General features: G+C 34.0%; 2 protein-coding genes across 4 annotated transcripts; one reads left to right on the top strand and one right to left on the bottom strand.

The window, feature by feature from the left end:
* LOC109326433 (pentatricopeptide repeat-containing protein At5g42310, mitochondrial) lies at positions 55–3,958 on the bottom strand. Of its 3 annotated transcripts, none has more exons than XR_002105233.1 (5): positions 2,198–3,958; positions 1,424–1,576; positions 1,247–1,318; positions 555–883; positions 55–329 (listed from the first exon to the last, which is right to left on the bottom strand). XR_002105233.1 is itself a non-coding variant. In XM_019559117.1 (4 exons), the coding sequence occupies exons 1-4, from the start codon at positions 3,917–3,919 to the stop codon at positions 773–775; spliced, it is 2,058 nt and encodes a 685-aa protein (XP_019414662.1). In that variant the 5' UTR covers positions 3,920–3,958; the 3' UTR covers positions 346–772. The 3 variants fall into 3 exon arrangements, 1 of the variants encoding a protein (XP_019414662.1); XR_002105234.1 differs by having other exon boundaries at positions 691–883; XM_019559117.1 differs by lacking the exon at positions 55–329 and having other exon boundaries at positions 346–883.
* On the top strand, positions 6,786–13,110 carry LOC109326432 (pre-rRNA-processing protein TSR1 homolog). The gene is made up of 21 exons (XM_019559116.1): positions 6,786–6,936; positions 7,017–7,093; positions 7,175–7,252; positions 7,442–7,573; positions 7,687–7,737; positions 7,834–7,974; positions 8,083–8,205; positions 8,320–8,397; positions 8,678–8,767; positions 8,840–8,962; positions 9,380–9,463; positions 10,253–10,351; positions 10,500–10,688; positions 10,953–11,028; positions 11,317–11,420; positions 11,502–11,761; positions 11,880–11,966; positions 12,050–12,280; positions 12,505–12,583; positions 12,723–12,786; positions 12,968–13,110. The coding sequence occupies exons 1-21, from the start codon at positions 6,846–6,848 to the stop codon at positions 13,084–13,086; spliced, it is 2,376 nt and encodes a 791-aa protein (XP_019414661.1). The 5' UTR covers positions 6,786–6,845; the 3' UTR covers positions 13,087–13,110.

Here is a 13,593-nt window from a genome sequence, read left to right as displayed (position 1 = left end):
TACATGTATACACTCTAAACTAATCAAGTGAATACCCTCTAGTTATTGTTATTACCTGATGAGTAGGCTTGTCTTCCATATTTATTAATCGTCTAAGTTTGAAGAAGAAATAGGATGATGTCTTTTAAGTAATTATATATCCACACACTCACTCTTTCTTTTGGTAATGTACATTTAGATTTTATTTCACATAATAATACATTAATCCCAAAGATTGATTGATAAATACATAGTGGGAAGCCAAATAATTCCATGTCCTGATTTCTGTAACTTCATTTCTCATTCGGGCACTGTTGGAATACGTATATCCATGATGCCAAACCATGCAACTGCAATTATATTAACCTCATAATTAAAAGTTCATCGTACTTCGAATTTTCCAAATAGATAATTACATTAAATCAAACATGAAAGACTCTATAGTCCATAATCATCGTACAACCACCACTCATTACATTAGCAACAATGTTAATATGTATTGACAGGGATAACCAAATTCATATTTTGACCATGAAATATTCTAAGAAATTAGGAAAGGGAAAATAGTAAAACACCTTTTTATACATCTCTATACTGACCCTTCTCTTGGTTTGGCACACAAACCATATTTCAGTTTCCAAGAGAATGTTCATTTCAAAACTTAAGTCTGGCATGCAATTGTAAGCACGATAGCTACAAATTAGCACTAACCTCCAGATTTATAACCATGTAGACCAGGTGGGAAAATTGTTTTGACCCTGTTTTGGCTTTATAGATGTGCTTCATAATTTAATTACGATTTCAGAGTTTGCTTCATGTATCTAAGAGCAGACCGTAGCATTGCTCTAGATTTTCTATCTGGAGTGCACCCAGACATTACCATTTCCTCATACACAGCTGGTACCTGAAACCCAAAAAATGTAGCATGGTTTTGCATTGAAGTTGTTAGTCAGTTAGACCTCATGGCACAAATAAACTAATGGGTGTACAATTTTTTACCAAAGTTTCTATTGTTTTTCTTCTATGAAAAATCACAAACCATCCATTTAAGGGATACCATGGATGAAACTAGACCCAAGTCAATTGACAAGCTGAAACTTGAAATGTTTGCTGATTTCAACTTCTCTTTGAATTTTAACTTACATGCATCATGGCTTCGGGACAGGATAATTTAGGGGCGAAAACAGTTTCCTTTAATGAGATGCAAGACTGAAGGATCATGAAAACATAAAAGTCAAGCTGACTATTATGGAGTTATATTATGTACCTTGTGGAACTTGTCAACACGAATCAAAGCTTTCATAAGTGTAGTATAAGTAACTACATCAGGTTCTAAGTGCTGCAGTTAATATGAAGAAAGAGAACTTAAATAGCATATAAAAGTGTTCAGCCAGAAAAGGAGACAAATGAATAAAATGTATAAAAGAAAGAAAAGAAAACATACATTTTCTTTCATATACTGCAGCACAGCAAAGGCTTCAGCATCCCTTCTATCTTCACCAAATGCATTGATTAATGAATTGAGAGCTAAAAGACTGGGTGTAAGGCCCTCAGCTGTCATCATCCTGAATGCATTTACTGCTTGTTCAGACAAACCCTGCCAAGATTTATACCGTAAATTGCCAAAATTATAAGTTAACCAATCCACTCATCAAATGAGTTATAAATGAAATTTGGACAAACATATGATGCTTTTTTTGACATAGTCTCTTAGCTAGTGTTTTCTGTTATCAGTACAAGAATAATAGGATCAATGATTTTCTTAGCTAGTTTAGTAGATCTTAACCCCAATGCAAAAATAATTGTGTAGCATATTGATTGAATTAGAGCTCTTTCACAGAATTAATTGTGCAACTAGCTGAAATTTGTTAAATGACTTAAAATAGCATGTAAAAAAAATTTGTTTGGTTATAGCTGAAAAATTAAAGTATAAAAATAAGACATGACTTATTAGAAGAGCTTATTGTAGCTTTTGGAAAGCTAATTGAAGTAGTTTTCCATAAGCTAACTTTCAAAAGCAAAAATCTCCTTTCTCAAAAGCTACAATCTCCCTTTATTCTTCGGTTTACGAAACAGCTCTATAAGCTTTTTATTGAGTCAATAAGCTATAATCTATCAAATAAGCTATAAGTTTGTCCTGCCAAACACATACTAAGTTATTTAAGGGACAGTTGTTGATAGAATTCACTTAGATCATAAAGGTGATACAATTACTAACCTTTTGTGCATAGGAATTGATTAGGGCATTGTACATGGTTGAAGTTGGCTTGAACCCCATAGATTTGAAGACTTCCAAACACTCTAACGCATCATTGAATCGTCCTGACTTTCCATATATATCAACCAGAGTAGTGTATGTAACCTCATTGGGAAGCAACCCCTGACTTTTCATTCTGGTTAACAAGTTAGTTACTTCGTCCCATCGTTGCTGTTCCCCCATGGAATTAATCATAATGTTATAGGTCATGACGCAAGGCGAGTACCCATGCTGCTGCATTTCCTGGAACAACTCATCTGCTCTATCATGGCGCCCCCACTTACAATGACAAACAATAAGTGTATTCCAAGTAACCGTGTCGGGTTTAATCCCCTCAGATAGCATTCGCTCAAACGCTGACATGGCATGATCAAGACAATTATACTTCCCAAAAGTATCAATCATCACATTATAAAAGTGCCTATCAGGTTTCACCCCACTCATCCTCATTTCCTTAAGAACCTGAAAAGATTTCTGCCACTGCCCTTTGTCGCGATAACTCGCTAAAATCCTGCTATAAACAAACGAATTTGGCTGCAAATTACTCGCTTCCATCTCTTTCAACACAATCCTCGCACTCTCCCATCTTCCAGCGTTAACATACGCATCAATTAACAAACTGTAAGTATTCTCATCCGGCAAAACATTGCCTCTCTCCATTTCCGACACAACAAACTCCGCATCTTTTAACAACCCCGCTTTCACATACCCTTTCAGCAATGCATTATAAGCCTTAGTTCTAGGTTCCAAACCATTCTCCTTAATCTCCTCAAACAAAGCTTCCGCTTCCGCAGTTCGACCTAAATTCCCTAAAGCTAAAATAACAGCAACAAAAGTTGCCGATTTCGGCGTCAATCCACTACCCTGAGCCATTGCTAGAAACTGCATAGCCCTGTTAGGATCTCCTGCTTTCGAAAACCCTAAAATAATATCATTCATAAGGTGACCATCAAGCTCAATTTTATCACTCTCAATTTCTGTATATAGCTTCTGCAAAATTGGCGAATTGATTTTGTTAGAGCGCGTGAGGGACTGAATAATCGAACTATAGTTAACAAAATCTGGTTGGTAACCGTCGCAACGCATTCGTGACATTAAACTAAGAGCCTTATCCATTTCACCGTTACGAGCACACGCGCCAATTAGCGCGTTGTAGGTTAAAGGAGTAAGAACTTGTTTCTGAGAAAGCAAAAATGCTTCGTAGAGTTTCTCGTTGCGACCGAGCGCGTGGATGAGAATAGAGTAAAGGAGTTCATAAGAGAAACATAGGTTATGTTTTTGGAGCCATGAAACGACAGCGTATGCAAGAGAAACAGAAGAAGAAGATAAACATAAGGATTTTAAGAGCGCGTGCCAAAGAGGAGCGGGTACAGCTCGGTATGACTCAGCGAGTTGGAACTCGGTTTGAGCGAGTGAAGTTGGAGGAGAATAGTTTTTGGAGTTAGAGTCATCGGTGGAGAGGAAAGAGAGGAGAGGGGAGAAGTCATAGCGCCGGCTTTGGAGGGAGAGGATGTCGTTGGGGCCGTCGGTGGTTATGATTGGTCGTACGGCGGAGAGTGGTGGTTGGTGGTGGTGGTGACGGTGGCGAGTTGGGAAATGAAGAGAAAGGAAAGGAGTGGTGAGGTGAGGTGGCAAAACGAACATGTTAGTGTAATGGACTATGCTATCCAGAATAGAGATCATGCGTGTTTGTTTATCACTTAGTAGGAGTACTAATAGTTCACATAAAATATTCCCTTTTCCTTTTAGTTTGGTTAAAAAATAAAGGGGGAGATGTTTCCAATCAAAATTAAGTTAAAACCGATTATGAAATCGGTTAGGATACTGGTATAGTGGTTTAACCGGTGGTGTAGTAATTAAATTAGATGTTGGTTAAATTAGACATATGAGCATATGCAAAAAAAAAAATCAAATAGCTAGATACTCAAATTTATAATTCATATTCATAATCTACTCAAAATTCACATAAACAAATAATTTAAGTCTTTAACAAATTCAAAGTCTAAATTACAAAAAATATATCAATCCAAAAGTATCACTTAACAGCCGCAAAATATAAATAAATGACACAAGTTCATGACTCACTCTACAAAACAAATAAATTTGGAGTTTTAATATTTAACACCAAGGAGTCAAAGTTGTCTCATATTGATATCATATTTTTGCACCAAATCTTATATTCAGACACTACTATAGGATTACACAAAAGTTACTGAGATTATACGCAAATGTTAGAAACCAAAAGGTGTAATCTAAGTATGTCTTGGAAGCATGTGCCTTGAATTATTGAAGAAATGTTAGAAAGATAGGTCACCTTCGGTGTTTAAGTTTTTAAGTTTTTTTTTAAAAAAATATGTGTATAAACCAGTCAGTTTAGTCAAATATCGGTCAGTTCATTGATTTTGATACTTGACTAGTTCAACATATGTACGGTACCGGTTAGGGGTCCAATTCGCTGGTTTTTTGGTCAAACCAGTTAGTACGGTACAGTTTTACATCATTGATGACACGAAATCTGGAGAATTTTTAATTTGTAATGTTTGACTTGGCTAATGAGGTACTCAATGGATACGGAGAGGAGTGAAACATATCTTTTGTCCTGAAATTTATATTATGTATTTCTCATTGGTCAAAAAAGTAATTCATAAATTTAATATATATAAACTTTATATTTTCTGACTAATAAGAAACACAAGATACATGGAGTGGTAGAGACTTTGGAACACAAGATCATGGAATGATATAAATTTTGGGACACAAGATGTACTCTCACACAAGAGACGAGTAGGCTAATACTTTATTTATTTTTTACTACTGATGATATCCCTCACTCTTTTGGATAAGAAACTAATATTTTTACGGATTTATGACTATCCTTCCTAACAAGTATCGCTCCCATAAATCGAACATTCGACGCTAATACTTTATTTGGTTGCAAGAGAAAATAAGAAGTGAAAAAGATAGATTTTAAAAATATTTGGTATAAGAAAATAAAAAAATGAAATATTTTCTTTTTTTACTCTTTTATTTTGTTATATAGAAAATGTTAATAGAATGACGATGTTATAGTTTAAATAACAAAAATATTCATAAATTAAAAAATATTCATAAAGTTTGTTGATACCTTAAATACCTCTTATTTCCAAATAGGTGCCAATATAAACATGTTTAAGCACTACCTATCCATTTATTACCATTCTTAATTGAATGCTTGTATCTAAACAATCTAGTGAAGCTCTTTTCAAATAGAATCCTATATATATATACATTATAATGATAGTGCATTATTTATCATTATTGTGTTGTGTTTTTATTTAAAAATTAGTGATAACCAATAATTTAATTAGTGATAACCAATACATAAATTATGAAGAATTGACTTATTGTGTAAAGAACTTTTCACTAATATGGTTTAATCTTTTAAATTGAAGCGAAACTTAATTACTCTTAGGTTAATAAGTGAGACATTATTAGATGTTTTTTATATGACCTATAACATGTTAGAATACACCAAACTTTTTTATCATAAATATATTAAGCTAATTCTTTTAAAAGTATATTACCTTATGAAGTCATATTTTAGATCATCTTAATTACCCTAACATGTTGGTCTATTAATTATATCATCTATTAATATCTTATTACTTAATAAAAAACATATATTATAAATTGTAGTTTAATTAGTGATATTAAATTTATCTATTTAAAAAATATGTTTATTAGTCTATTTAAAGATAGTTTGTTAGTCGTTTAAATATGAAATAGATGAATATATTTTAAAAATTATTATAGGCACTACTTAACTTTTAAATATGTATGACATAAGTTTTATACTTTTTTTAACAATGAAACATGTTATGTTAGATTTTTAAATATATGTTATACAAGCTTAGTCCTTTTATACAATGACTTTAGGGGTAATGTAGATCGGGTAAGATTTGCCCCTCAACATATCTTTAATATTAGTTGTATTATTTTTGAACTTGAACCATTAACCTTATAAATATGATTTAAGTTGATCCTAAATGTCGATCTAGCTAGATTTTGAATCCAAATCTCAGTCAAATCCAATTAGATATAAAATATTCTCATCTTGAATAAAATATTCTTAATATTACATATCATCATAAAGATATAGTATGACACATAAAGTAATATATATATATATGCCTATATATGATATAAAAATCAGATAATTAATGACATATGAAATCATATATACAATGTGCCAATAAGTTATTTACATAAGAGATCTAGATAATTAGCAAAAGTGATGTAATATTTACTTTAAATCAATAAAATATATTACTCTTTGAATAACTCTACTCACTTATCCTTTAACTAATTTTAAAGATTGTTTAGATGATATTTTTGAGTTCAATCTTAAACTCAATAAAATCCATATCTATCTATCTATCAATCCATTATTTTTGGCACAATTGTGAATAATGTTTGGTAGAAAAAATTAGGAACGGGTCGGGCCGGGTTAAACACAAGGTTTATATAAGTCTTATGTTGGTTCAAGTTTCATTCTTTGTTTCCTTCTTATTTGATGCTTCTAAAACCCTGTGCCGCTAATTTCCTTCTTCTCAGTTAGGGTTTTGCCGCAATGGGAGGGTCCCGAGTTCAAGTCAATAAACCTCACAAGACTCGTTTCTCTTCTAAATCTTCTCGCAATCTTCACAAAACCGCTGCTAATGGTTTCTCATTTATTTAATTACTATTTCGTGTTTTTGTTTGTTTTTTTGCGTCCACTGATTTTTGATAGTTGTTCTTCCAGATAGAATCACAAATGCGAAATCAGAACGTAATTTCGCCAAAGGAGCTCGTGCGGCTCGAGTTCAGAGAAATAAGATGGTATATATTGTAATTTATTATTGCATATACGGTGCGTTGCACTCTTCGTTGCAGAGTCACTGATTTTTGATGAGTTTACAGATACGGAAGCAGAAAAAAGATGCTGTTTTGAAAGAAAGAAGAGAACTCACTGGATCCAAAAGTCCTCCTCGAGTAATCGTGAGTAAACTCAACTTAATTGTACTTGTACTTTGGAGGTGTTAGGATCAGCTTATAGAGCTTATTAACTATGCTTACGAATTGGCTTTTTATTATTATAGCTTATTGAACTAGCGTTTGATTAAGCTGTTTTAATAAAACACCTTTTTCATCTATGTAATATGTACTTAAGGGTTTTTTTCTTGACAGGTTCTCTTTGGGCTTTCTGCTACTGTGGATTTAGATTCACTTTCTGATGACCTCACATCATTGTTATCTAAACAATCTTCTGGGGTGTTGTCTCCGACAGTTGCTTCTCCTGAATATAGGACAAGAACAACGGTATATTGGATCGCTGCATTTTGTTGTTGTTCAGATGTGTGCATTAAGTTATTTTTTGTTGTTTGTCATGGTGGATAAGATATTATAATATTGACAAAGGTTCTATGCTACAGGTACTAAAAGCACCTCGCGGTGATCTATTATCATGCATGGAAATGGCCAAGGTACTTTTGTATATATTTGATTAGTTTCATGGGTTTAAATGCGTTTCTTAAAATATGGGTCTTGATTTCCTTTGGACTTTATTTTACGTATTGTAGGTTGCTGATCTACTAGCTTTTGTAACCTCAGCAAGTTATGCATGTGAAGGAACTGATTCTTGCTACATTGATTCATTTGGAGATCAATGCCTTTCTGTATTTAGGTCCCTTGGTTTACCAAGCACTGTTGTCTTTATTCGTGTAAGTTGCAGTGGATCTTATTTGCTGGCTTCATGAAGTAATCTCCACATGCTTACTTACTATCATTTCCTAAATAAATTGAGTAAAACCTTCATTTCATGTCTTCAGGATCTGCCCACTGAGCTTAAACAACGAAATGAACTAAAGAAGATGTGCACTTCAACTCTTTCCTCTGAATTTCCTGAGGATTGTAAATTTTATCCAGCCGATACCAAAGATGAGCTGCACAAGGTAATGATCTCATGTTTTGTTAGAACTGTGATGTTTCATGACAAACATAAAATCAAATGTATGTCAAGTTTTATCGTCTTAGCTTGTCATTCCTCCCCTCTTTCACAATTGCAGTTCTTGTGGCTTTTTAAAGAGCAAAGGCTTAAAGCTCCTCATTGGAGAACTCAACGACCTTACATCATGGCTCATAAGGTTTGAGTTTATGCCATTTTAAGTTTGAACTTCTAGATGCAAGATTAGCCATGTTGGTTTTAAGCATGTTTTCTGAGATAGTATATTATGTTTCCAATGTTTGGCATTCTGCAAGACTGAAGATTATATTTCAAGGGTACAAGATTTTATAGAGGATCAGATGCTGACTGATTCTATTAATTTATATGTAATTTTTTATATTGGCTTCATCATGTGGCCGATCCCACCTAGTAGGATTAAAACTTGGTTGTTGTTGTATTATGTGTACCTTAAATTACAGGTTGATGCAGTACATGATGACCATTCAGGAAAATCCACCCTCCTTCTCACTGGTTACCTCCGTGCTCGTAGCCTCTCAGTGAATCAACTGGTAATCAGCGAAGACATGAATTTGCAATTATATTTGCATTGATTTATTGGTTGTCTGAATATTGTTTTTCAGGTTCATGTTTCAGGTGCAGGAGATTTCCAATTGAGTAAAATCGAAATTCTGAAGGACCCTTTTCCTCTGAATTTAAAAAAGAATGATGATTTAATGGATTCAGATGAAGTGCATGACTCTGAGGTATGAACTTTTACCATGCCACTGTTTAGTTGGGGGTATGAGAGGGCTATTAATCAATAGTGGGAAAATTTTAATGTGCCCGCCCTTGTACGCTGTTAAGCATAGTTTCTATTGCACTTGTAAAAGTTTATATGCATTCTGGATTATCTGCTTAATATGTATGACTATAATTGAAAGGACCTTTTCTTATTCTAAGCCCTAAGGGCTGAGTTTAAGATGCATGCTAAAAAGTTACATTGCATTGGAAAAGTAAGCGGGTGAACTTTTATGAAAGATATATACTTAATTTCACATTTTTCTATGAGAGATATATACTTGGAGTTGGAGGTCCCTTAAATTCATTTGATTGATATCTTCTTCACTTCTTATATATACTTATTCACTTGCCCCTTTATTTTCTCCTTTTTAATGTTCTAGGCCATTGGGTCTCTGGCTCCAGATCCTCAAAACCAGGAACCTTTAGTTGTTGAGAACGAACCTGATCCTCTTGCTGGAGAACAGGTAGATAATAGAATCTCATTTCTACTACTTGTCATGTGTAATTTGTAACATTTGATTTCCGAGCTTTCATACTCATCACTGTTTTAATTAAAAAAATTTCTGTGTTCTATACTACGACAATAATCTTTGTTATTGAATTCTCTCTTGCTTTCTTAGAAAATAATTTTTACCAAAAAATTATATACCACTTTTACTTTGGTGTAATCTACAGTTCGTCTTGTTAGATTTTGAATCTCTAAAAACTGAAAGATATTGGACTACTTGATTCAGACAAGTTCATATACTTTAGTGCCTGCTTCTCTAAATGATCATTCAGCATTATTTTATTACAATTATAAATCAAATCATAGCTTCAGTATCTCAGAAGTCACTTGTAACGTGTAAAGGGTATCAACCAATTATTAGCCTCAAACCCTTGACATGGCTAACTTGTTCATTCTCTGATGTCACTGGGTTTGGTCGGTCAGACTGGCCCTTCTGATCAGTGGTGGAATAGAAAGATCTCCAATGAGATTATGGTATTTTTTTTATGGTGACAAAGTAAGATGATTATATCAGTTGTTAGATTTGGCACAACCCAGACCAACTGGAGCCCTGCTCTGATGGTTTGGCCAAAATGGCTCATCAGATATTTCTTATTGTTTGCCATGTATATTTCTTAGCTAATAACAACCTCTCCCCCTGGAAAAAAGGTTTTCAAATTATTGGATGCATATAGATTATCATATTTATTTTTTTTGTAAGATTTATTTCTAAATTATTGGGTATGACAACATTTCGTGTTACTAGACATGGCCAACAGAGGCTGAAATCGCTAAGGCTGATGAAGATCAAAAGCTAAAGAAGATAAAAAAGAAGACTCTTCCCCGAGGCACTTCAGAATATCAGGTCTGAACTTGTTCTTGGTTAACTGATATCTGAATGTGTTTTGTCACTTTTGTTTTAAATATTTTTTATATTTTTATGGTTTCTTTCATTTTGTTACCAAATATCTATGCAGAAATAACAGAGATATGGCCTTTATTTTATTTTTCAGGCTGCCTGGATTGTTGATGATTCTGATAAGGAGTCATCAGATGGTGAATATGATTATGATGATGGTATGGTCCTGGATGAAGGGGGAGATGTTCAGGTGGGAAATGAGTATTTAGACATTGATGGTGACGGAGCTTCAATTAAATTTGGAGATTCTGAGGATGAATTGGACAATGATTCAGTGATGATGGTGAGAAAACACATTACTAAAATGTCATTGCGCCTTTGGCCTTTTTTGGACGGTCTCATGTCCTTTATTTATGCAAAAATTACATGCCTTAGGCCTCATTTGCGTTGTTTTCTTTTTAAGATGTGTGTGTGACTGTGTGGTGGGTATTGATTGACAATGGTTTAAGACTTGAGACATTTACACCACTGAATAACTCCTCATAGAAAATTATTTGGGTCAGTTCAACTGTTCAATTCTCACTGTATTTCTTACTGTGTATTTCAGGAAGCAGATAGCTTGACTAGAGAGAAGATACAAGATGAACTTAAGGAGCTTAAAGAAAAACATGCTGCAGATGAGGGTGCTTTGCTTTTCTTTTTTATTCTTATTAGTATTTGTTGGTTACGTTGTCTTTTTAAAAGGGATGAATATTTGTTCTGGCAGAAATTATATGGAAGGAAGATTTTGGTTTTGGCTTTTACTTCCCTGATCCTTCCTTTTTTGTTTTGTTGGGAATTTTGCCAAAGATGACCAAGAACGAACCTACAGATTTTTTTGCCATTGTACTGCCCCGATGTGAAGTTTTTTTTTATGAAAACTGATAAAATGTTTTTTTAGTACTTATCATTCCTTTGATTTCTGGTTACAGAATATCCAGATGAAGTGGATGCACCTTTGGATGTTCCTGCTAGGAAGCGGTTTGCAAAATATAGAGGACTGAAGTCCTTTAGGACTTCTTCATGGGATCCAAAAGTATGTTTGTATGTTTTGGAGATTCTTTATAGTAAGCCATGGTCTCTGACAACAAAACTCTGACATTCCTTATAATATCAGGAATCTCTACCCCAAGATTATGCCAGAATTTTTCAATTCGACAACATTAAAAGAACGCAAAAACACATTCTTGCTAAAGCTTTAGAAATGGAGCAAGAAATCAGAGATGGTTGTATTCCAGTTGGCTCATATGCTAGGCTGCATATCAAGGAAGTGCCCAATGCTGTTGCTTCAAAGTTATCTGTGCTCGGAAAGACAATCCCAATTACAGCATGTGGCTTGTTTCAGCACGAGTCTAAAATATCTGTTCTTCATTTCAGGTATTTTTGTGCTTGATCATTTACAATTTTCATTGTCAATGTCCTATTTCATTACATGTTTGATCCTTTCTGACCATTCTTAAGATATGTATGAACTTAAGCCACTTGTGTTGTGCAGTGTGAAGAAGCACGAAACATATGACGCACCTATCAAATCCAAGGAAGAGTTGATATTTCATGTTGGGTTTCGACAATTTGTTGGCAGGTGTGCTATTCAAATTGTACGACCATGGCATTTAATATAATCATATTCGAAAAAATGTTGAGGCGATTGCCAATTTTTTGCAGGCCACTTTTCTCCAGTGAGTTTATAAATACAGACAAGAACAAGATGGAGAGGTTTCTCCATGCTGGGCGCTTTTCAGTTGCATCAATTTATGCACCAATTTCATTTCCTCCTCTTCCCGCGATAATCCTGAAGAGAACTGGAGAGGATGCTCCACCTGCAGTGGCTGCTGTTGGCTCACTGAAAACCATTGATCCAGACAGGATAATCCTTAAGCGGTCTATTTTGACAGGGTATATATATTTGTTGATATTTACCAAGAAAGAGATCCATCATTTGATAACCTTGCATGTTGCTTTAGTTATTTTTTCTATGATCTTTTGGGTTGACTTCTTTCCAAAACTGATTGTGGGAAGAAATGTGTTTATTGTCGTTTTTTCAGTTGTATTATATTTGTGAATTGATTGTAGATTTTATCTTTTAGTGTTTTGAAATTCTTAATCCTTTTGCGGTGCAGTTACCCCCAAAGAGTATCAAAACGTAAAGCTGCTGTGAAATACATGTTCCATAATCCAGAGGATGTTAAATGGTTTAAGGTGAGAAAATGAGTTACCCAGTTTCTGGAATCTTTAGATTTTGCTTGTAAGATAATGACAATTATTGAATTAGTTTTTAATATCTGAAAATTGTTCTCAATTGTCGTACTAATGAGATTTTATGTGGGTGTGATTGCAGCCTGTAGAGCTTTATACCAAATGTGGTCTTCGTGGAAGGATTAAAGAACCTGTTGGTACACACGGTACGTTGGTTATGTTTGAAATCTTTTCCATCAATCTTAGGGAGAAGACATATTATCTGTTCTTGATTGTAGCAAGGATATACTTATGCATTGCATACCTTTCATCATGACCCATTATTTGGTGATTATTTTGTTATGGATTTAAGTTTTTATCTGTGGTGCGTATTTGATGTTTTTTCAGGAGCAATGAAGTGTCTTCTGAATGGGGTTCTTGAACAACGTGATACTGTGTGCATGAATTTATTCAAACGTTCATACCCCAAGTGGACAAGCCATCATTTTCCTCTATCAGACGTTTGATTGGTCAATGATTGCAAATTGTATATTCATTGGGAATGAAGCTCTGGTTCAGATTCACTTCCTTGTATGGAGGATGCAGTTTAGTGACGCTTTTGTGTGCTCACTTTTTTAGAGAAGATAATTTATCAAATTTCAGATTTTGTTTTTATTTTTTCAATTTATTTTTGCATACAAAAATACTGAGCAGTAATCGGTGTTAAAATACACATTATGTTTCACTACTGTGTTGACAGACATTAATGCGTCAACCTGTATTTATTTTTGTTCCAGATTAAATTTAATATTCCATAGGTTTCAGATAAAGCTTGCTAAGGATGATTATGGTTGCTACTTAAAGATTTAATTAAATGTGTAATATGACCTGCTCTAACTAGTTAGACTAGATCCGGTTATCTCGGTTTTGATGCAAGATCGATTAGAGAAGTGAATTACACTAGTTGAGTGTCTTGTTCACAATCTTAATCAAATAGTATGAATCCGTTTATAACACTAACTAATATGTGGTTG

Source organism: Lupinus angustifolius, chromosome LG14, assembly GCF_001865875.1.
Source record: "Lupinus angustifolius cultivar Tanjil chromosome LG14, LupAngTanjil_v1.0, whole genome shotgun sequence".
Taxonomy (NCBI): Eukaryota; Viridiplantae; Streptophyta; class Magnoliopsida; order Fabales; family Fabaceae; genus Lupinus; species Lupinus angustifolius.
The sequence above is the reverse complement of the archived record's forward strand: the minus strand, read 5'-3'. Positions and strand labels throughout refer to the sequence as shown.